The sequence below is a fragment of the Lissotriton helveticus genome, chromosome 5_1 (assembly GCF_964261635.1).
Source record: "Lissotriton helveticus chromosome 5_1, aLisHel1.1, whole genome shotgun sequence".
Classification (NCBI taxonomy): Eukaryota; Metazoa; Chordata; class Amphibia; order Caudata; family Salamandridae; genus Lissotriton; species Lissotriton helveticus.
Window position 1 is genome coordinate 861,370,263 of NC_136065.1, and position 21,086 is coordinate 861,391,348.

Genomic DNA, 21,086 nt, shown 5'->3' on the forward strand with positions numbered 1-21,086 from the left:
TCGAAAACCATTATTGAAAAGACGAAGCAATGGGGTCTAGCCAGGCTGAGGCTATGCAAATCCTTAGTACAGCCATTGCGATGAAAATTAGTTCACGCCCAATTGTCGGATTAGTAAGATTTGTTGCACCCAGCACAACTTTCATCAGGCAAGGTAATCGCTGTATTTAAAACCAATGATAGAAAACGTTCAATACTTGATTTCAGAGAGGTTAAACAACCACAAGCAGAAAATATATGTATACAATCAGCATTCGGCAGGTTACATCTAAAGCAGCATGTACCTCTCCCGCTCCCCCATTTGGCTATTCTGTCCGGAGTATAGTACATAAAAAAACACATTTTGTAAAATTGAGTCTGTAGTTTAGTTGACATAAGGACGGATTGTGAAAGGCCATACACAGACTCAAATTCATCAGGAGTAATATTAAGGTTATTCTGCCATTTAAGCGTAATTTTCTGCATATCATCCGGAGAATGTAGCAATAAAAGAGAATACATCCCCCCAATTTTGACTTTTTTTCGGGAGTTACTTAATATATCAGCTATGTCACTCTGAGCATATGATACCTCTCCCCTGGTGTGTTGTAATATAAAATTTCGAATTTGGAGGTACTTGAAAAAGTCTCTCCATTCTAAGTGATACTTTTCTCGCAAATCCTCAAAAGAGTATAACCCTTCTGTGGTGAAGAGACATCCTATGTGGGTGATTCCAGCAGCCTTCCATTTATTCATACACGATCCCCTAAATTTTTCAGGTAAAACGGGGTTGTTTTGGAGGGGGGAGTAAAAAGATACCCGCCCTATACCCAAAAGCCTTCTCACAGCTTTCCACACCTTAAAAGCCCCCAATAATGTTTTTAATCTGGCTTTTTTATGGTAACTGTCAAAGAGATATCTCCATAGCTTTTTTGGCCCAGGATTAACTGATGAATAGATGGGCCATCGTTACCCGTTAATGTCTCAGTCCCATCGAGATAAAAAAGCTCTTGACTATATAGCAAAACTGTTGCCCAGTAATAAGCTTTCAGGTTCGGGAGGGCAAGTCCTCCTCTTTCTTTTGGAAGTGTCAGAAATGTATAAGCGCGACAGGGCTGAGTGTAGGACCACAGCAAACTTGAAAAGGTACGCTCCATTACCTTAAACCACTGGTCTGAGATTTCCAAATGTATAGCTCTAAACATATACAGGAGCTTTGGAAAATAGACCATTTTAAGCGCATTTACCCGGCCAATCAAAGATAGGTGTAAGTTATTAATACGGCGGAGATCTTTTTGCATAGTGTTAATCAAGGGTTTCAAGTTTAGATCCACTAGTTTTTCTAATTTGGATGTAACAGTGACCCCTAGGTATGTGGCTTTATCTGTTACCCGGGGGTCTCTCAAATCACATTTGCTATTTAGGATAATTTGGGTCTTTCCTTGATTCAATGCATACCCTGCGATTTTCCCGAATGTTTTTGCCTCTGTTTCAATAATGGGCATGGCCATGCTTGGGTCAGCGGTCACTATGGCAATATCATCGGCATAGGCAAGGGTCTTTGTTAGGAATCCTTGTGTTGATATGGGGGGTATGTCCCCGTTGCTTTACAATCGTCGGATAAAGGGGTCTATGTAGATTGCTAACAGCAACGGGGAGCATGGACAACCCTGCCTGGTTCCTCTTGTGAATGTCAGCTCTTTAGAGAGACTACCATTGACAATGACCGAGGCCCGGGGGTTAATGTATAGTTTCTGAACAGCCTGTATGAACCCCTGTTTGAATCCCACCCGGGACATTGCATGCCACAGAAAAGGCCAGGAGACCATATCAAATGCCTTCTCGGCATCGAGAAGTACTAATGCAATAGGGTCTCCTGCCACCTCGGTGCTGTCAAATAGGCTAATTACTCGCCGAGTATGATTAGTGGTTTCCCTACCGGGAACAAAGCCATGGTGGAATTCAGAAATGACTTTATGGATAATTGGTGAGATGCGGTTTGCTATCAATTTAGAATACATTTTTGAATCCACGTTTATTAAAGTGATAGGGCGATAGGAACCCATCAGATCCGGGGGTTTGTGTTTTTTGGGGAAGATAACAATTTTCGCCCTGTACCAAGAATTGGGGGGCTGTCCCCCTCTAAATATATGTACACATAGATCAAGTAGTATATTTTTAAGTTGGTCCAGAAATGTTGTATAAAATTCCAAAGGAATAGCATCTAAACCAGTTGCTTTCCCTCGGGGGAGATCTTTTACTGTTTTTATGACTTCATCTATGTTAGGAGCCACCTCCAAATTTTCCTGATCTGCTGTATCGAGTTTGTTGCAAGTGTCTATTGCCAGAAATTCGTTGATCTTCCCTAGGTCTGCTTCTCCTTCTGTATATAATACACTGTAAAAGAGCCAAAATGCCTCTCTAATCTTTTCAGGGTTGGATACCCTACCTTCTACTGGGTCTTGTATTTCCCGTATAACGTTCTGTGACATCTGTTGTCTCATCCGAATGGCCAGCTGATGACCAACTAGTTCGTTAATTTCATACACTTTTTCGCGGTGAGCAGTAGCTCTTTGGACCGCTTTGGTGGTGTAAACATTTGTTATTGCAGCTTTTGCAATTGCTACCTGATGCTGAACATTAATTATTTCTTCTACCGCAGAATAGCCTCTTGTTACGTTTATAAGATTTTCCTCCGCCCCCCTGAGAGTCTCTTGTAGCATGTTTAATGATTCTCTCGCCCGCTTATTAGCCCTTAGTGAGTATTGGATTGTTTCTCCCCTAATTCCTCTTTCAGGGCATCCCACACATAGTCTACCGATGTGTTCCCAATGTTATCCTCCAAAAAGTTGGCGATCCAGCCTCTCATGTGTTTGCAGTATTCAGTATCAAGTAACAGAGATCTCTCGAATGTCCATATTCTTTGTACCTGGTGTAATAGGGCTGAATCTACCATGTATAACAAAGGGTTATGGTCCGAGAGAACGCGGGGTAACTTTTTTAATTCTGAAGTGGATCTTAATGAATTAGAGATTAAAAAGTAGTCTAGCCTTGCATGTGTATGGTGCGGGTTTGAAAAGTATGTATAACCTGTATCATTTGGGTTGGGGTTGGATGTTTGCCATCCATCTACAAGTCCATGTGTGAGACATAACTGCTTGATAGCCCTAAACACTTTAGGTTTCCGTCCACTATACTGCCAGTTATCCCCCGTTGACCAGTCATGCGTAAGATTAACATTGAGGTCCCCACAGATTATGAGTGGTAGAGGCCAGTGTGTAAGTTCGTTGGAAACTTGATGTATGACCGAGGGGTCATCAGTGTTGCTCCCATAAATGGAGCAGATGGTCATTGGCTGAGACGGAGCAGATTTGTATTCTGTGATCACCCATCTACCATGTCTATCCAGTTTAGTTCTAGTAAAGTTGTTCCCTGCACCTTTAGCCAAAATTGCAACCCCTCTTATCCGAGCACCCTGTGTGGTGGCCCCTATCACATTGTATCCCAGTGATTTAAGCATATGTGATTGTGCGCCCTCAATATGAGTCTTTTGAAGACAGACTATGTTGGCACCTATGGCCTGTAAGCCGACTGCTACCAGTTGTCTCTTTTTCACATCGTTTAGTCCGCAGATATTTAATGATAGTATTTTTAACATCCCCATCTTATTACTCTATGTGTCTCTATATGTCCTTCTACAAAAAGAGCCATTGAGTTACTAGAGTTTTCCTTTTCCTAAAGAGAGCTGAAATGACCTGCCTGACCTACCCTTGCGTTCCCCGCCCCCCCACTGTCCCCCCCCACCCTCCACCACCATTGAAGGTTACCTGGCCCTGGTCGAGCCAGGGTTGTGACATCCGGCGTTCAGGACCCGTTGAATCCGCCAGGGACCCCCCCAAATCAACCAATTATCCTTTTAGACATGATTTGATAGACATAAAAAATTGCTCGGAAAAGAAGAAGAGAAAAAGTAGAAGAATAAAGAAAGAAAATGCACCAATAATCATTTCGAGTATCCATTATTTTTGTCCCGAAATCTCATAAGTAATGTTTAGCCTGTATCTCGGATACAAAGCTGCGAGTCTGTCCTTTATATATAATTTTCAGTCTTGACGGGTTTTGGAGAAAAACCGTTGCGCCCATCTTCTGGAAAGGGTCAAAGAGCTGTCTCAAACGCCATGTTCGCTCCACTGTGGCATGTGCCAAGTCTGGCCTGGTGAAGAATGATATCCCATCCGAGGTTCTTTTGCTAGTTGGTTTGGCAAAATCGTAGAGAGCTTGTCGAAGTAAGAAGTTCCCAAAGAATACTAACATAGCTCTAGGGTGCTGTTGAGGAGCTTTGTTATGATTTTTGATCATCAGAGGGAACCGATGGGCTCTTTGTATTTCCCTGTTCCAATCCCAAGCTTGTAATTCAGGGAAAGCACTTTGCAAGAAAGTGATCATAAATTTCCTTGGGTCCTCTTTCTCAACCCCCTCGGGTATTCCTAGGAAGCGAAGATTGTTTCGTCGCTGACGATTTTCTTGCTCCTCTAGCTTCCACATGATGTCTTTGACAGCTGCTTCATGCTGCTCAGTTTTAGTTTGAAGGGAAGTGACATCTTTCTCCAACTGCTCCGTTCTGTCCTCGACTGCCGTCATCCTGTCTGCGATCTCTGCGCAAGTCTTGCCAACTTTCCTGACTGCCCCATGAAGTTTTTTGGCAGCCAGGCGGGATCTGCGGCTGTCAGTTTTGGCCTCTGCTTGAAAGTTTTTAATAGAAAGAAGGACATCTGCCAGATTGGGCTCTTTTGGCTTCTCCCCCAGTGGTTCTTTTATCTCCTCATTTATACTTATAATAGTTTGGTTTCCCCCAGAAGCATCTGCAGAGTTGGAGCGGAACAGAAGTGGGGGCGTTCCGTTGTAATCCCATTTTAGTTCGGGGAGGCTTTCCTTATCTGAAGAGAAATTTTCATTCCTGTGACGATCTCTGTCTTTCTTTTTCTGTAGTTTCTTAGTCAAAGGGTGGTGTTTCTGTGAGTCCGGGTTGGAGCTGTTATACCAGTTGCCTACCTCCTCTTCACTAGACAAGGAGATACTAACATCTGACATTAACGACTCATCTGTGAGAGAGTAGTACAGGTCCACATTTTCTGAGGTATTAGATATACCCTCCTGTGGCCCTTTAGCTGACAACCCTTGATCAGAGTCCCTTCCCTCGGCGCCCAGCGAGTGACCTGGTAAGGCGGGGAGAAAGGGGCCAGTGGTGTTTTTATCAGAATCAAGAGAGGGCGGTAATTCCTGCAATAGATCCTGCTTGTTCAAAGCAGCCAAAGTCTCAGGTAGTGCACCCTCCGTGGTTGGTGTCTTACTATTTGCATTGGTTTTTGACGGATCTGCCAAAGCCCCAAAACTGGCTGTAATCAATGGTTGAGAAACATCAGTGTCTTTCTTTCTTTCATTTTCTTTTTCTGTGGGACCTGGACCCCTTTTGGTATTATAATTGCACACAGGAACGGATTCGTTTAGGGGTTTTAGTGTGCCATCTTTTTTTACTATCGATTTGGGTGCCTCCTGCCTTTTCTGTCGGGTGATTGCTGAGGCCGAGCCCTGCTGCGCGTAACTGGAAGCATTGTTACTGTTTTTTGGCTTGGTAACGCGATTTCCCTTACCCGACATGTCTTCTTCTGCTTCGAAGATGTGCACGGCAATCTGCACGGTCCTCCTCCTTTCCTGTGCTCTAGCCGGTTTACCCTTTGTGCGGCTGCCGTGGATCAGTTTGTCCTGTGGGTAGGCAAAGCCTCGCCTCCCCGTCAGCTTCTGTTTGTCTCTGTGCCTCGCGGCACCTCCAGAGACAGATCTGCCGCTCTGTTGCTCTGCCGAGGGCTTGCTCAGGTCGATTTGGATCCAGGATAGTAGAGCGTGAAGAAGGTCTCCGGTGCACGAGAGCAAAGAGGAGTGCCAGCCGTCAAACCAGCGTGCACAGGTAAGCGAGAGGGACTGCTGCTTCTCCAGTTGAGCGCTAGGCATGCCGTTATTTTTTCCCGTATTTACTCGCATGCCATTTACTCTTCTTTTCCGACCGGTTTCATGTCAGTATTATTATTTTAAGCAAGATTCATCAGGGGGTGCTCGGCGGAGCTCCACCACGGAGATGTTAGTCGGACGCCATCTTCCTTCCCGGACACAAGACTTGGGGCAGATTGTTTTGTATTGAGTAGTAAAGATTGGAATGGGGCAGATTGTTTTGGATTGGAGTGGGGAAGATTGGAGTAGGGCAAATTGTTTTGGATTGAGTGGGGCAGATTGTTTTGGATTGGAGTGGGGCAGATTGTTTTGGATTGGAGTGGGGCAGACTGTTTTGGATTGGAGTGGGGCAGACTGTTTTGGATTGGAGTGGGGCAGACTGTTTTGGATTGGAGTGGGGCAGACTGTTTTGGATTGGAGTGGGGCAGACTGTTTTGGATTGGAGTGCGGTGGACTGTTTTGGATTGGAGTGGGGCAGACTGAAATACGACGGATTGTTTTAGATTGGAGTGGGGCAGCTTGCTTTGGATTGGAGTAGGGCAGGTTGGAGTGGGTAGATTGTTTTGGATTGGAGTGAGGCAGACTGTTTTGTATTAGAGATCGGCAGATTGGAGTGGGGCGAATTAGAGTGGAGCAGACTGTTTTGGATTGGAGTGGGGTAGATTGGAGTTGGAATGACTGGAGAGGGGTAGATTGGATTGATTGGGGCAGATTGATTGAGTGGGGCAGATTGTTTTGGATTGGAGTGGGGAAGATTGGAGTGGGGCAAACTGTTTTAGATTGGAGTGGGGCAGAGTGTTTTGGATTGGAGTGAGGCAGATTATTTTGGATTGGAGAGATTGTTTTAGACTGGAGTGAGACAGATTCAAGTGGGTCAGACTGTTTTAGATTGAGTCGAGCAGATTGTTTTGATTCGAGTGGGGCAGATTTGAGTGGGCAGATTAGAGTGGTCAGATTGAGGAGGGGCAGATTGAAGTGGGGCACATTGTTTTGGACTGGAGTGGGGCAGATTGTTTTGTATTGAGTAGTAAAGATTAGAATTGGGCAGATTGTTTTGGATTGGAGTGGGCAAGATTGGAGTAGGGCAAATTATTTTGGATTGAGTGGGGCAGATTGTTTTGGATTGGAGTGGGGCAGACTGTTTTGGATTGGAGTGGGGCAGACTGTATTGGATTGGAGTGGGGCAGACTGAAATACGACAGATTGTTTTAGATTGGAGTGGGCAGATTGTTTTGGATTGGAGTGGGCAGATTGTTTTGGATTGGAGTGGGGCAGCTTGTTTTGGATTGGAGTGGGGCAGCTTGTTTTGGATTGGAGTAGGGCAGGTTGGAGTGGGTGGATTGTTTTGGATTTGAGTGAGGTAGACCGTTTTGGATTGGAAAGGGACAGATTGAAATGAGGAAGACTGTTTTAGATTGGAGTGGGACAGATTGTTTGGGATTGGAGTGAGATAGACTGTTTTGGATTGGAGTGGGAAGTTTGCTTTCGAGCGGGTCAGATTGTTTTGGATTGAGGCAGGTTTGAGTGTGAAAGACTGGAGTGGGGTATATTGTTTTCAAATGGAGTGGGGCAAATTGGTGTGGGGTAGATTGGAGTAGGGTGGGTTGGGAAGATTGGATTGTGGTGGTTTGGAGTGGATTGGATTAGGGTGAGTTGTTTGGATTGGAGTGGGGCAAATTGGAGTGCTGAAGATTGGGGTGGGGCAGATTGTTGTGGATTGGATTGGGGCTAATTGGATCGGGGCAAATTGGAGTGCGGTGGGTTGTAAAGATTTCATTGTGGTGGATTGGTGTGAGTGGTTTGTAATGGAGTGGATATGTTTAGATTGAGTGGGGTAGACAGGCATGGATTTGAGTGGGGCGGATTGGGGTGAGGCCGATTGGGATGTATTGCACGATTATGTGTTAAAGCATCATTTTAGAAAAGTACACATAAGAAAAAAACAATGTCGCTTTGCAATGAAATAATCATCATCTTTTAAGAACAGCACCCAGAAGCAAAAACAATAGAAAATATGAACGCAAAGTAAGAAAAGAAGACATGGCAAAATAAAAGAACGTTAACTATAGCAAATCAAATCATTGCAATTTTGTTTGTCCTGCTGGGCATGTTGTTGCCACTCACATGCCTTCTGTTCACATGCTACTAAGCGTTAAAAAGAAAAAAATAGTGCCTTAATCACGTCGGGAACAGCGGACGGGCACCGATTAAAATTAATCAATCAGTGCTTGGTCCCTGCTCAATAGAGAGGAACCGAAATGATGTTAGGCCTGCATTGACGAATAGTGAGGCTGTAAAGGAGAGTGTCAGGCAAGCTAACAAATGGTAAGCAATAGGTGGGCTTCAAGCCTTTTTTGTTAACAACAGTATCTAGCAAGCGAGACGCAAGTGCTAGCTCATGCTCTTGCAGACTCGACCCTAAACAAGTGAGACGCATGCGCTGGCGCATGCTCTCGCAGGCTCGACCCTAAAAAAGAGGGTACCAATCATGGATACTGCCCAGTACTGTGTATCCCCTCGGACCTTGAGCAAATGTATGACTTGACATGAAACTAGCAGCAGAGTGTGGGTGTGTGTGCCCACTATCTCTCACCTGGCAGGAGCAGTGTTGTCCGCGTCACAATGTTAATTTCCTGTAGATGCTCCAGGGTCTCAGTGTGGAAGAGGCGAATGGAGGAGCCTGCAGAAAAAGCCATCCACACGCCACTGCCTGCTTTCACCATCTGTGTGACACACACCTCCGGATCCTGATGAGCCTCGAATCCCTATAGTGGAGAGAAGAGAGAAAAGAAGGGGCATAAAGTACAGCAGACTCACTTCCAGCAGCCCTATTTCATCCTTAGGTAGTACAGGCACAATAACGGTCAACAGCTGCATTCGTGCTGCGGGGCAGGAATTAGCAGACTAAAGAATGCCACATGGGATAGTTGCCTATTTATTGACACGGACCATTCAAGACCGTTTGCTTTCCCTTTTCGAGCACCCAGTATGGCAGAGCATCACAGATAAAAAAATATTTATTTGACTGAGTTACAGGATTGGTTAAAGAGTAGTTGGTTCCAAGTTTCATAGTGTAATTAATGACCAGCCTCAGCACCACCTACAGGAATTCTCTGCTGCCCGCCTCCCGACCTGGGTGCATGACCTGGGTGCATGACCTGGGTGCATCTCATGGCCCTGTATGATTCACTATGTGTCGAGCCTCTCCATACTGCGCTACTTAGGAGATCTCTCCTTAGGTACTATCTTTTAGGTACCAACTCTTAACTGGTCCTATTACACCAAGCAAGAGGCTCCACTCAGTCACGAAACTGCTACCCCGATCCTCACAGCGGTGCACCTGGCGCAGTAGAAAAGGTAGATGGTAAATGCATTAGTGCAGGTCTATTTAAGTTATTTGCACTGTTAATGCTGCGACTAACCAGTTGTCCACCTACCACCAAAAAGGAAAGAATGTTGTGTGTCTGAATGCTGGTTAGAATGGGAATCGGAAACAAATGCACTTAAAAAAAATGTTCTTTGGGGCTGTTGGTTTCTTTCTGTCTACCTCCATTAAGGTGTTTTGCAGGCACAATCTATTTCCTGCCAGTGGTTGATTTGAACTGGTGGTTTCCGGTGCTTGTAACCTGCACTTAATTACCGGCACTTAATTTAAAGTGCCTGCACTTATGATAGCTGCCACATGGTTGCGCTGTTTGTGCAATTTAAAGATGAGCAAAAAAAAAACAGTTGCTTGCTAATTCAAAATACATTAAAAACAACTAATACCCTTTTAAAAAAAAAAAACTAATACTTGCCACCCATGCTTAAAGCTTTGGCGGCCTTCAACAGTCTGAATTCTCATACTTGTTGCATTTGATGGCTAGTAGTTGTGTTAGTACACTGGCAATGTGTGGTGCACACCGCTGTGGCCTCTTGAGGAGTGCTCCGGCACTTAAAAAAAAATTAAGCACGGCTCCTGCCCTTCTCTGTACCACCTCCCTCCAACTGCGAGTGCACGATAGTTGAGGGTATGTCATTGGCCATGTATGACCTCATGTGTTGGAACTCTGCTTGCCGCCCGTCTCCTCCTTCTGGTGACTGACTTTCCCTAACCTTAGACAATCTCTCCTACAGGGCGCCCAGTCCCACTGTCTAGATAAAGGGTCACTTCCAGTGATGACATCCCTGTTTGGACCAGTCGTGGCCTAGTATGACAGTGGGCCAGAGCTCTGCTTCCTTCGCCTCTTATTGCTAGCTTCCTGCACCCTAATAACCTTCTTACTTGGTAATAGCTTCCAAAAGACTTCTATTTACCCCATGCACTAGTTTAACTACTGTCTTTGTTGTATCCAGATGTGAACTGTCTCCTCCTCTCAGGGTGGACCCACTGACCCACTACTGTTCTGTGTGCAGAGACCTCTTGGATGAACCATGACCACACCTGGGTTGGGCCCATCCAGCCACAACTTTAATGTGCCTGATTATTTTTGGGTTGTGCCTTCGTCGTTTCTGGATTGAAACCATAGAGCCAATGCAACACCGCTTTCGAATAGTGTCAGCTTGCGCCTTTTTTGCTTTGGGATGGGCCTTCTCCACTACTGTGGGGTCTATTGATATAGTTTAGGGGCACAACTGCCACACCTGGATGTAGCCAGCCCCATTCCTACGTCAAAATACCCCAACGCCATCTTGCTAAGGTAATTGGGGGTAGGTATGTGCAAATGAGTCCATATGCCTCACATGTTTCAGAGCATCTAACAATTCTCTGCAACAAGTATGGAGCACACCTCCAAATCTCGCGCATGACACCACCACTCTTCCCACGTAGACTATTCTAAAAACAACACAGTACCAACCATGTAGAGCATGCGAGTGCTACTTACTCAACCATCCGAAAAACGTCTTGGGGCTTCCAAAGTGCATGGAAAGCGCAATATATAAAACAGTACAATTCAACAACGCAGCAATATTTTTTTAAAACCTTTTTCTCTATATTCAGAAATCCCCTGACTTGATACACTCGCTTACCAGAAGATGAGTTCCCAGTCCTGTTTTATGACTGGGGTTCGCCATTTCCTCTCTGGCTGCTGGTTTCTAGGGATCAAGTTGGCAGCAGAGGGTTGTCAAGATTCAGGATGGTCCCATGTTAAGGACTCTATGGCAATGGGAATTAGTAGTGCTGACTGGGATTGGAAAGATACTCAGGGTCTGGGAGCAGAAGGGGCACCCCACAGTGCACCATCTCTCCAACACTTGGTCATAGAAGTGAAATCCTATTGGTTGGGATGTTCTTCTTGCATTGAAGGACACATTTCATTCTCCTCCGAATATCCTGCTTCCAATAAGCATATGTACCAGAGCCAATCAAGTAGCCCAGAGCGTCACATTCCAAGCAGCAGGATCCAACGCTTGCACACGTGACATGCTCTTCTCGGTGCTTAACAAAACCCATAAACAAAAAACACGTTAGCTTCCTGCTTTGTACATGTTTAGGGTCGAGGCTGTTGGGAATGCTAAGCAACATCACTTCGAGAAGAAAGGAAGACATGATCCTTTCAGCAATGAGGCAACATTCAAACCGGGGTTTCTTTTCAAAATATTGTATGGGGGGGTTGGAGGGTTGCGACTTTCAAGGCCTGATTATGGCATAGAAATATTTGTCTCTCATAGTGAATATAAACCACCTAACACATTAGCAAGAATACAGGGCAGCACAAAAGCATTCAGTGCAGCATTCAGCGGAAAAAGAGCAGAGCTCGCCAGCGCTCAGCCTTCGCCCACGGCTCTTCGTTAAACATTTTCATACCAAACTCAAGGTAGCATGTTTGTATTACCACACCGGCTGCTTCAATCGCACAGAGCATGGCATGGACCTGCTCCTTCGGGTGCACAGAGCATGGCATGGACCTGCTCCTTCGGGTGCACAGAGCATGGCATGGACCTGATCCCTCGGGTGCACAGAGCATGGCATGGACCTGCTCCTTCGGGCGCACAGAGCATGGCATGGGCCTGCTACCTCGGGTGCACAGAGCATGGCATGGACCTGCTCCTTCGGGTGCACAGAGCATGGCATGGACCTGCTCCCTCGGGTGCACAGAGCATGGCATGGTCCTGCTCCCTCGGGTGCACAGAGCATGGCATGGACCTGCTCCTTCGGGTGCACAGAGCATGGCATGGACCTGCTCCTTCGGGTGCACAGAGCATGGCATGGACCTGCTCCTTCGGGTGCACACAGAGCATGGCATGGACCTGATCCCTCGGGTGCACAGAGCATGGCATGGACCTGCTCCTTCGGGAGCACAGAGCATGGCATGGACCTGCTCCTTCGGGTGCACAGAGCATGGCATGGACCTGCTCCCTCGGGTGCACAGAGCATGGCATGGACCTGCTCCCTCGGGAGCACAGAGCGTGGCATGGATCTGCTCCTTTGGGTGCACAGAGCATGGCATGGACCTGATCCCTCGGGTGCACAGAGCATGGCATGGACCTGATCCCTCGGGTGCACAGAGCATGGCATGGCATGGACCTGCTCCCTCGGGTGCACAGAGCATGGCATGGCATGGACCTGCTCCCTCGGGTGCACAGAGCGTGGCATGGACCTGCTCCCTCGGGTGCACAGAGCGTGGCATGGACCTGATCCCTCGGGTGCACAGAGCATGGCATGGACCTGCTCCCTCGGGTGCACAGAGCATGGCATGGACCTGCTCCCTCGGGTGCACAGAGCATGGCATGGACCTGCTCCCTCGGGAGCACAGAGCGTGGCATGGATCTGCTCCTTTGGGTGCACAGAGCATGGCATGGACCTGATCCCTCGGGTGCACAGAGCATGGCATGGACCTGATCCCTCGGGTGCACAGAGCATGGCATGGCATGGACCTGCTCCCTCGGGTGCACAGAGCATGGCATGGCATGGACCTGCTCCCTCGGGTGCACAGAGCGTGGCATGGACCTGCTCCCTCGGGTGCACAGAGCGTGGCATGGACCTGCTCCTTCGGGTGCACAGAGCATGGCATGGACCTGCTCCCTCGGGTGCACAGAGCATGGCATGGACCTGCTCCTTCGGGTGCACAGAGCATGGCATGGACCTGCTCCTTCGGGTGCACAGAGCATGGCATGGACCTGCTCTTTCAGGTGCACAGAGCATGGCATGGACCTGATCCCTCGGGTGCACAGAGCGTGGCATGGTCCTGCTCCCTCGGGTGCACAGAGCATGGCATGGACCTGCTCCCTCGGGTGCACAGGGCGTGGCATGGACCTGCTCCCTCGGGTGCACAGAGCGTGGCATGGCATGGACCTGCTCCTTCGGGTGCACAGAGCATGGCATGGACCTGCTCCTTCGGGTGCACACAGAGCATGGCATGGACCTGCTACCTCGGGTGCACAGAGCATGGCATGGCATGGACCTGCTCCTTCGGGTGCACAGAGCATGGCATGGACCTGCTCCTTCGGGTGCACAGAGCATGGCATGGACCTGCTCCTTCGGGTGCACAGAGCATGGCATGGACCTGCTCCCTCGGGTGCACAGAGCATGGCATGGACCTGCTCCCTCGGGTGCACAGAGCATGGCATGGGCCTGCACCTTCGGGTGCACATAGCATGGCATGGACCTGCTCCCTCGGGTGCACAGAGCATGGCATGGACCTGCTCCTTCGGGTGCACAGAGCATGGCATGGACCTGCTCCTTCGGGTGCACACAGAGCATGGCATGGACCTGCTCCCTCGGGTGCACAGAGCATGGCATGGCATGGACCTGCTCCTTCGGGTGCACAGAGCATGGCATGGACCTGCTCCTTCGGGTGCACAGAGCATGGCATGGACCTGCTCCTTCAGGTGCACAGAGCATGGCATGGACCTGATCCCTCGGGTGCACAGAGCGTGGCATGGATCTGCTCCTTTGGGTGCACAGAGCATGGCATGGACCTGCTCCTTCGGGTGCACAGAGCATGGCATGGCATGGACCTGCTCCCTCGGGTGCACAGAGCATGGCATGGCATGGACCTGCTCCTTCGGGTGCACAGAGCATGGCATGGACCTGCTCCCTCGGGTGCACAGAGCGTGGCATGGACCTGATCCCTCGGGTGCGCATGGCATGGACCTGATCCCTCGGGTGCACAGAGCATGGCATGGACCTGCTCCCTCGGGTGCACAGAGCATGGCATGGACCTGATCCTTCAGGTGCACAGAGCATGGCATGGACCTGCTCCTTCGGGTGCACAGAGCATGGCATGGACCTGCTCCCTCGGGTGCACAGAGCATGGCATGGACCTGATCCCTCGGGTGCACAGAGCATGGCATGGACCTGATCCCTCGGGTGCACAGAGCATGGCATGGACCTGCTCCTTCGGGTGCACAGAGCATGGCATGGACCTGCTCCCTCGGGTGCACAGAGCATGGCATGGACCTGATCCCTCGGGTGCACAGAGCATGGCATGGACCTGCTCCCTCGGGTGCACAGAGCATGGCATGGATCTGCTCCTTCGGGTGCACAGAGCATGGCATGGACCTGCTCCCTCGGGTGCACAGAGCATGGTATGGACCTGCTCCCTCGGGTGCACAGAGTATGGCATGGATCTGCTCCTTCGGGTGCACAGAGCATGTCATGGACCTGATCCCTCGGGTGCACAGAGCATGGCATAGACCTGCTCCCTCGGGTGCACAGAGCATGGCGCTGATTGAACCTCCTGGTTCATGTGATCAGAGCATGGAGTGGCGGCTCCTCCACAATGGGGGAGTAGCGTCACCCCAGTGGTTCAGAGCGGGCAGCTGAAAAATAAAACAATATTTCATTATTGTTTTATTTTTCAGCTGTTGGCTGAGGCAGCGTGTGTAAGGAGGGATGGGGCCGGACCATGGGTGGGAGGAGGAATGGAGTGCTATGTGCATTTCTTAGTGCGCATGTCTGTTTGGCTGGCTGTTTTAGGCCGGCCAAACAGACATCCGCACTCAGGTTTCTTTAAACCAGGGAGTGGAGAAGTGGCAGAGACTGCCTGAGCGGAGCATCAAAGCCGCCCACTCAGGCCAATAGTATGAGAGCAACATCTGGACTGGATGATGAGTCTGTCCCAGGGACTGCCGGGAGCAGCAGGAGAACGGAGGAGCACAGGAGCGTGAGGCAACCACAGGATCAGGTACATTGTTTTTTTATTCAACCCTCCCCACCCTGCCGCTGCTGCTGCCGCTCTGCCACTGCATATTGGCTGCAGCCGCGACTTAGAACAGGGTGTTGATATACTGCTGTTTTGGTGTATTCTTACTAGGGCTGGGCGTAGTGCCACTACGCACACTACGCGTAGTGAAAAAAAAAAAAAATGTGGAAAACGGGGGCGCGTCCTGGGGGTCCGTGTGCCCTGGACAGGGGTCCCTCGTGCCTGTGCAGACTCCCTGATCTCCCCGGCCTGGTTGGAGCCCGGGAGCCCTGCAGCCACGGAGCCCTGCAGCCCTGCAGCCCGAGCCCTGCAGTAGGGCTGGGCGTAGTGCCACTACGCACACTACGCGTAGTGAAAAAAAAAAAATGTGGAAAACGGGGGCGCATCCTGGGGGTCCGTGTGCCCTGGACAGGGGTCCCTCGTGCCTGGGCAGACTCCCTGATCTCCCCGGCCTGGTTGGAGCCCGGGAGCCCTGCAGCCACGGAGCCCTGCAGCCCTGCAGCCCGAGCCCTGCAGTCCCCGAGCCCTGGAGCCCCGGAGCCCCAGAGCCCCGGAGCCCTGCAGCCCGAGCCCTGCAGTCCCCGAGCCCTGGAGCCCCGGAGCCCCGGAGCCCCAGAGCCCTGCAGCCCTGCAGCCCCGGAGCCCTGCAGTCCCGGAGCCCCGCATGCCCGGAGCCCTGCAAGGGCAGGCTGGAGCCCCCCGCAGAGGCTCGGAGCCGGCAGATTGGCGTCATTTCGGTCCCGGCCATCTGGTCGCCCCTCTCGCCTCGGCCATCTGGTCGCGACCAATGCTTTCCTATAGGGCGACCAGATGGCCGGGCTTCCCTGGAAGTCCCGATGAGGTGCCATTTGCCTCCCGGATCCCAGGCAGGGCTCCAGGAGGTAGGGCACGTTTGCGCCCTGGGTCCCCTCTGTCACCTTTAGTGCACAGATTACAAGAAAGGGGGGTAATTTTCCTCCGGATTACTAGGGACAATGGTATGCCCGGACACCCTCCCAGGATAGCGGTGCACTGCCAGGGACCAGATGGGCTGTGTTCCCGGGCAACACCTCCCAGGCGTCCGGGGCTCCCTCCTCCGGCCCGCGGCGTGGGAAAGTACCCCGGAAGGGCTCCATGGGTCCTGGGCCCTGCAACCCCGGAGCCCTGCAGCCCCCGAGCCCTGGAGTCCTGCAGCCCCCGAGCCCCGAGCCCCGGTTCCCTGGTTCCCTGGAGCCCTGGAGCCCTGGAGCCCTGGAGCCCTGGAGCCCTGCAGCCCCCGGAGCCCTCCCGCGGAGGCTCGGGGCAGGCAGATTGGCATCATTTTGGTCCCCCCTCTCCCCTCGGCCATCTGGTCGTCCGCCATGCTTTCCTACGGGGCAACCAGATGGCCGGGCTTCCCTGGAAGTCCCGATGAGGTGCCATTCGCCTCCCAGATCCCAGCCAGGGCTCCAGGAGGTCGGGCACGTTCGCGCCTAGGGTCCCTCGAGCCTTGCGGTGCGCACTTGTTCCCAGAAAGAGGGGTAGCCTTCCTCCGGATTACTAGGGACAAGGTACTCTGTGACCCCTCTTGGGCTGGCGGATCCCTGCCGGGGACCAGATGGGCTGTGTTCCCGGGCAACACCTCCCAGGCGTCCAGGGCTCCCTCCTCCGGCCAGCGGCGTGGGAAAGTACCCGGGAAGGGCTCCATGGGTACTGGGCCCAGCAACCCTGCAACCCCGGAGCCCCGCAGCTCCCGAGCCCTGAAGTCCTGGTGCCCTGCAGCCCTGGAGCCCTGCAGCCCTGCAGCCCTGGAGCCCTGGAGCCCTGGAGCCCTGGAGCCCTGGAGCCCTGGAGCCCTGGAGCCCTGGAGCCCTGCAGCCCTGGAAGGGCAGACGGGAACCCTCCCGCGGAGGCTCGGGGCAGGCAGGCAGACTGGTGTCATTTCGGTCCCGGTCATCTGGTTGCCCCTCTCCCCTCGGCCCTCGGCCATCTGGTCGTCCGCCATGCTTTCCTACGGGGCAACCAGATGGCCGGGCTTCCCTGGAAGTCCCGATGAGGTGCCATTCGCCTCCCAGATCCCAGCCAGGGCTCCAGGAGGTCGGGCACGTTCGCGCCTAGGGTCCCTCGAGCCTTGCGGTGCGCACTTGTTCCCAGAAAGAGGGGTAGCCTTCCTCCGGATTACTAGGGACAAGGTACTCTGTGACCCCTCTTGGGCTGGCGGATCCCTGCCGGGGACCAGATGGGCTGTGTTCCCGGGCAACACCTCCCAGGCGTCCAGGGCTCCCTCCTCCGGCCAGCGGCGTGGGAAAGTACCCGGGAAGGGCTCCATGGGTACTGGGCCCAGCAACCCTGCAACCCCGGAGCCCCGCAGCTCCCGAGCCCTGAAGTCCTGGTGCCCTGCAGCCCTGGAGCCCTGCAGCCCTGGAGCCCTGGTGCCCTGCAGCCCTGGAGCCCTGGAGCCCTGGAGCCCTGGAGCCCTGGAGCCCTGGAGCCCTGGTGCCCTGCAGCCCTGGAAGGGCAGACGGGAACCCTCCCGCGGAGGCTCGGGGCAGGTAGGCAGGCAGACTGGTGTCATTTCGGTCCCGGTCATCTGGTTGCCCCTCTCGCCTCGGCCATCTGGTCTCGCCCAATGCTTTCCTATGGGGCGACCAGATGGACGGGTTCCCCTGGAAGTCCCGATGAGGTGCCTTTCGCCTCCCAGATCCCAGCCAGGGCTCCAGGAGGTCGGGCACGTTCGCGCCTAGGGTCCCCCGAGCCTTGCGGTGCGCACTTGTTCCCAGAAAGAGGAGTAGCCTTCCTCCGGATTACTAGGGACAAGGTCCTCTGGGACCCTTGTCGGGCTAGCGGTCATCAGCCGGCAGATAGGCGGGCCAGGATGCCGCCCCAGACCTGGGTCCGTCCCTGGGACTGCAGCGTGGCCCGGGTGCCTGGGACGGGGTGCAGAGGGCCCGGGGAAGGCTTCCCCTGCGCCCCGGGCCCTGGGAGCCACAGCTGGGTCCAGTGGCCGCGCCGGGCCCCTGGTCGGGTGCTAGGGCCCTTGGCCCTGTCCCCCGGCCTGCCACACTGCCAAAAGCCCGGGACGGGGTTCCGTGGTGCCCGGGGAGCCTCCCCGTGCTTGACCGGGTTCAGGAGCTCCGTCCGGGGCCCTTGAGGGCCCCGGGGACTGTGGCCTCCCCACCCGGGGCTCTGTCCTGGGTCCTGCCGCGCGGCAGGGTGCCCGGGACGGTGTCCGGCAGGCCCGGGGAAGGCTTCCCCTGCGCCTCCAGGCCTGGGAGCCCCGGCTGGATCCAAGGGCCACGGCGGGCCCCGAGTCGGGTGCTCGGGCCCTGGGCCCTGTCCCCCGGCCTGCTGCACTGCCAAGGGCCCGGGCCCGGGTCGGGGTTCCGTTGTGCCCAGGCAGGCCTCCCCTGCTTGTCAAAGTGCCTGGGGGCCCGGGTGGGAGGGCCTGTCGGGGCCCCTGGGAGCCTCCATGGCTGGGGCCCAGCTGGGGCCCTGGGCCTCCGGTCGGCCATGCCGCGGAGCACGCTGACTCCTTCGTTGGGGCACAGGGTGTCCTCTTTCGTGCCCGGCCATCGGATCCCCTCGGCCATCTGGTCGCCTGCTATGCTTTCCTATAGGGCGACCAGATGACCGAACTTCCCTGGAAGTCCCGATGAGGTGCCATTCGCCTCCCGGATCCCAGCCAGGGCTCCAGGAGGTCGGGCTTGTTTGTGCCTTGGGTCCCCTATGTCCCCTCGGGTGCACGGATTAAAAGAAAGGGGGGTAATGTTCCTCCGGATTACTAGGGAGAGGGTCAGTCAGCCCTCCAGAGATTCTGAATCAGGGGAAGGCAGCCCTGGGGCCTGCCCGCTGGGGCCCCCAGGGTCCTGGGGACACTCCTGCCTTTCAGCCCCTTGCCGATGGTCCTTTTCCTCCGAGTTTGAGGGGGATGGTGTCCCGGGGTCCGCCTGCCAGTGGCCCCCAGGGGCCCGGGGACGCTCCTGCCTCTCAGCCCCTTGCTGATGGTCCTTTTTCTCCGAGTTTGATCAGGCACAGACCTCCGAGTTTGATCAGGCACAGACCTCCATGAGGTCCGGCCATGCTGAGAGGGGGAAGGCATCCCGGGGCCCGCCCGCCAGGGGCCCCCAGGGGCCCGGGGGGCGCTTCTGCCTCTCGGCCCCTTGCCGATGGTTGTTTTTCTCCGAGTTCGATGGTCGTTTTTCTCCGAGTTTGATCAGGCAGACTTCCATAAGGTCTGGCCATGCTGAGAGGGGGAAGGCATCCCGGGGCCCGACCGCCAGGGGCCCCCAGGGGCCCGGGGACGCTTCTGCCTCTCGGCCCCTTGCCGATGGTTGTTTTTCTCCGAGTTTGATGGTCGTTTTTCTCCGAGTTTGATCAGGCAGACTTCCATAAGGTCTGGCCATGCTGAGAGGGGGAAGGCATCCCGGGGCCCGACCGCCAGGGGCCCCCAGGGGCCCGGGGATGCTCCTGCCTCTCAGCCCCTTGCTGATGGTCCTTTTTCTCCGAGTTTGATTAGGCACAGACCTCCGAGTTTGATCAGGCACAGACCTCCGTGAGGTCCGGCCATGCTGAGAGGGGGAAGGCGTCCCGGGGCCCGCCTGCCAGGGGCCCCCAGGGGCCCGGGGATGCTCCTGCCTCTCAGCCCCTTGCTGATGGTCCTTTTTCTCCGAGTTTGATCAGGCACAGACCTCGGTGAGGTCCGGCCATGCTGAGAGGGGGAAGGTGTCCCTGGGCCCGCCCGCCAGGGGCCCCCAGGGGCCCGGGGACGCTTCTGCCTCTCGGCCCCTTGCCGATGGTTGTTTTTCTCCGAGTTTGATGGTCGTTTTTCTCCGAGTTTGATCAGGCAGACTTCCATAAGGTCTGGCCATGCTGAGAGGAGGAAGGCATCCCGGGGCCCGACCGCCAGGGGCCCCCAGGGGCCCGGGGATGCTCCTGCCTCTCAGCCCCTTGCTGATGGTCCTTTTTCTCCGAGTTTGATCAGGCACAGACCTCCGAGTTTGATCAGGCACAGACCTCCGTGAGGTCCGGCCATGCTGAGAGGGGGAAGGCGTCCCGGGGCCCGCCCGCCAGGGGCCCCCAGGGGCCCGGGGATGCTCCTGCCTCTCAGCCCCTTGCTGATGGTCCTTTTTCTCCGAGTTTGATCAGGCACAGACCTCCGTGAGGTCCGGCCATGCTGAGAGGGGGAAGGTGTCCCTGGGCCCGCCCGCCAGGGGCCCCCAGGGGCCCGGGGACGCTTCTGCCTCTCGGCCCCTTGCCGATGGTTGTTTTTCTCCGAGTTCGATGGTCGGTTTTCTCCGAGTTTGATCAGGCAGACTTCCATAAGGTCTGGCCATGCTGAGAGGGGGAAGGCATCCCAGGGCCCGACCGCCAGGGGCCCCCAGGGGCCTGGGGATGCTCCTGCCTCTCAGCCCCTTGCTGATGGTCCTTTTTCTCCGAGTTTGATCAGGCACAGACCTCCGAGTTTGATCAGGCACAGACCTCCGTGAGGTCTGGCCATGCTGAGAGGGGGAAGGCGTCCCGGGGCCTGCCCGCCAGGGGCCCCCAGGGGCCCGGGGACGCTTCTGCCTCTCGGCCCCTTGCAGATGGTTGTTTTTCTCCGAGTTCGATGGTCGTTTTTCTACGAGTTTGATCAGGCAGACTTCTAAAGGTCTGGCCATGCTGAGAGGGGGAAGGCATCCCGGGGCCCGACCGCCAGGGGCCCCCAGGGGCCCGGGGATGCTCCTGCCTCTCAGCCCCTTTGCTTATGGTCCTTTTTCTCCGAGTTTGATCAGGCACAGACCTCCGTGAGGTCCGGCCATGCTGAGAGGGGGAAGGCATCCCGGGCCTGACCGCCAGGGGCCCCCAGGGGCCCGGGGATGCTCCTGCCTCTCAGCCCCTTTTCTGATGGTCCTTTTTCTCCGAGTTTGATCAGGCACAGACCTCCGTGAGGTCCGGCCATGCTGAGAGGGGGAAGGCGTCCTGGGGCCCCGGCCGCCAGGGGCCCCCAGGGGCCCGGGGACGCTTCTGCCTCTCGGGC

General features: G+C 54.0%; 1 protein-coding gene across 5 annotated transcripts in view; it reads right to left on the bottom strand.

Moving 5' to 3' along the window:
- Positions 1 to 21,086, bottom strand: part of ARHGEF10L (Rho guanine nucleotide exchange factor 10 like) — a 640,241-nt gene that overhangs the window by 17,613 nt on the left and 601,542 nt on the right. For all 5 annotated transcript variants that reach the window (XM_078643336.1, XM_078643335.1, XM_078643338.1 and 2 more), the window contains one exon: positions 8,578 to 8,749. In XM_078643336.1, coding sequence (XP_078499462.1) covers positions 8,578 to 8,749 — 172 coding nt within the window. The remainder of the gene's footprint in view (positions 1 to 8,577; positions 8,750 to 21,086) is intronic.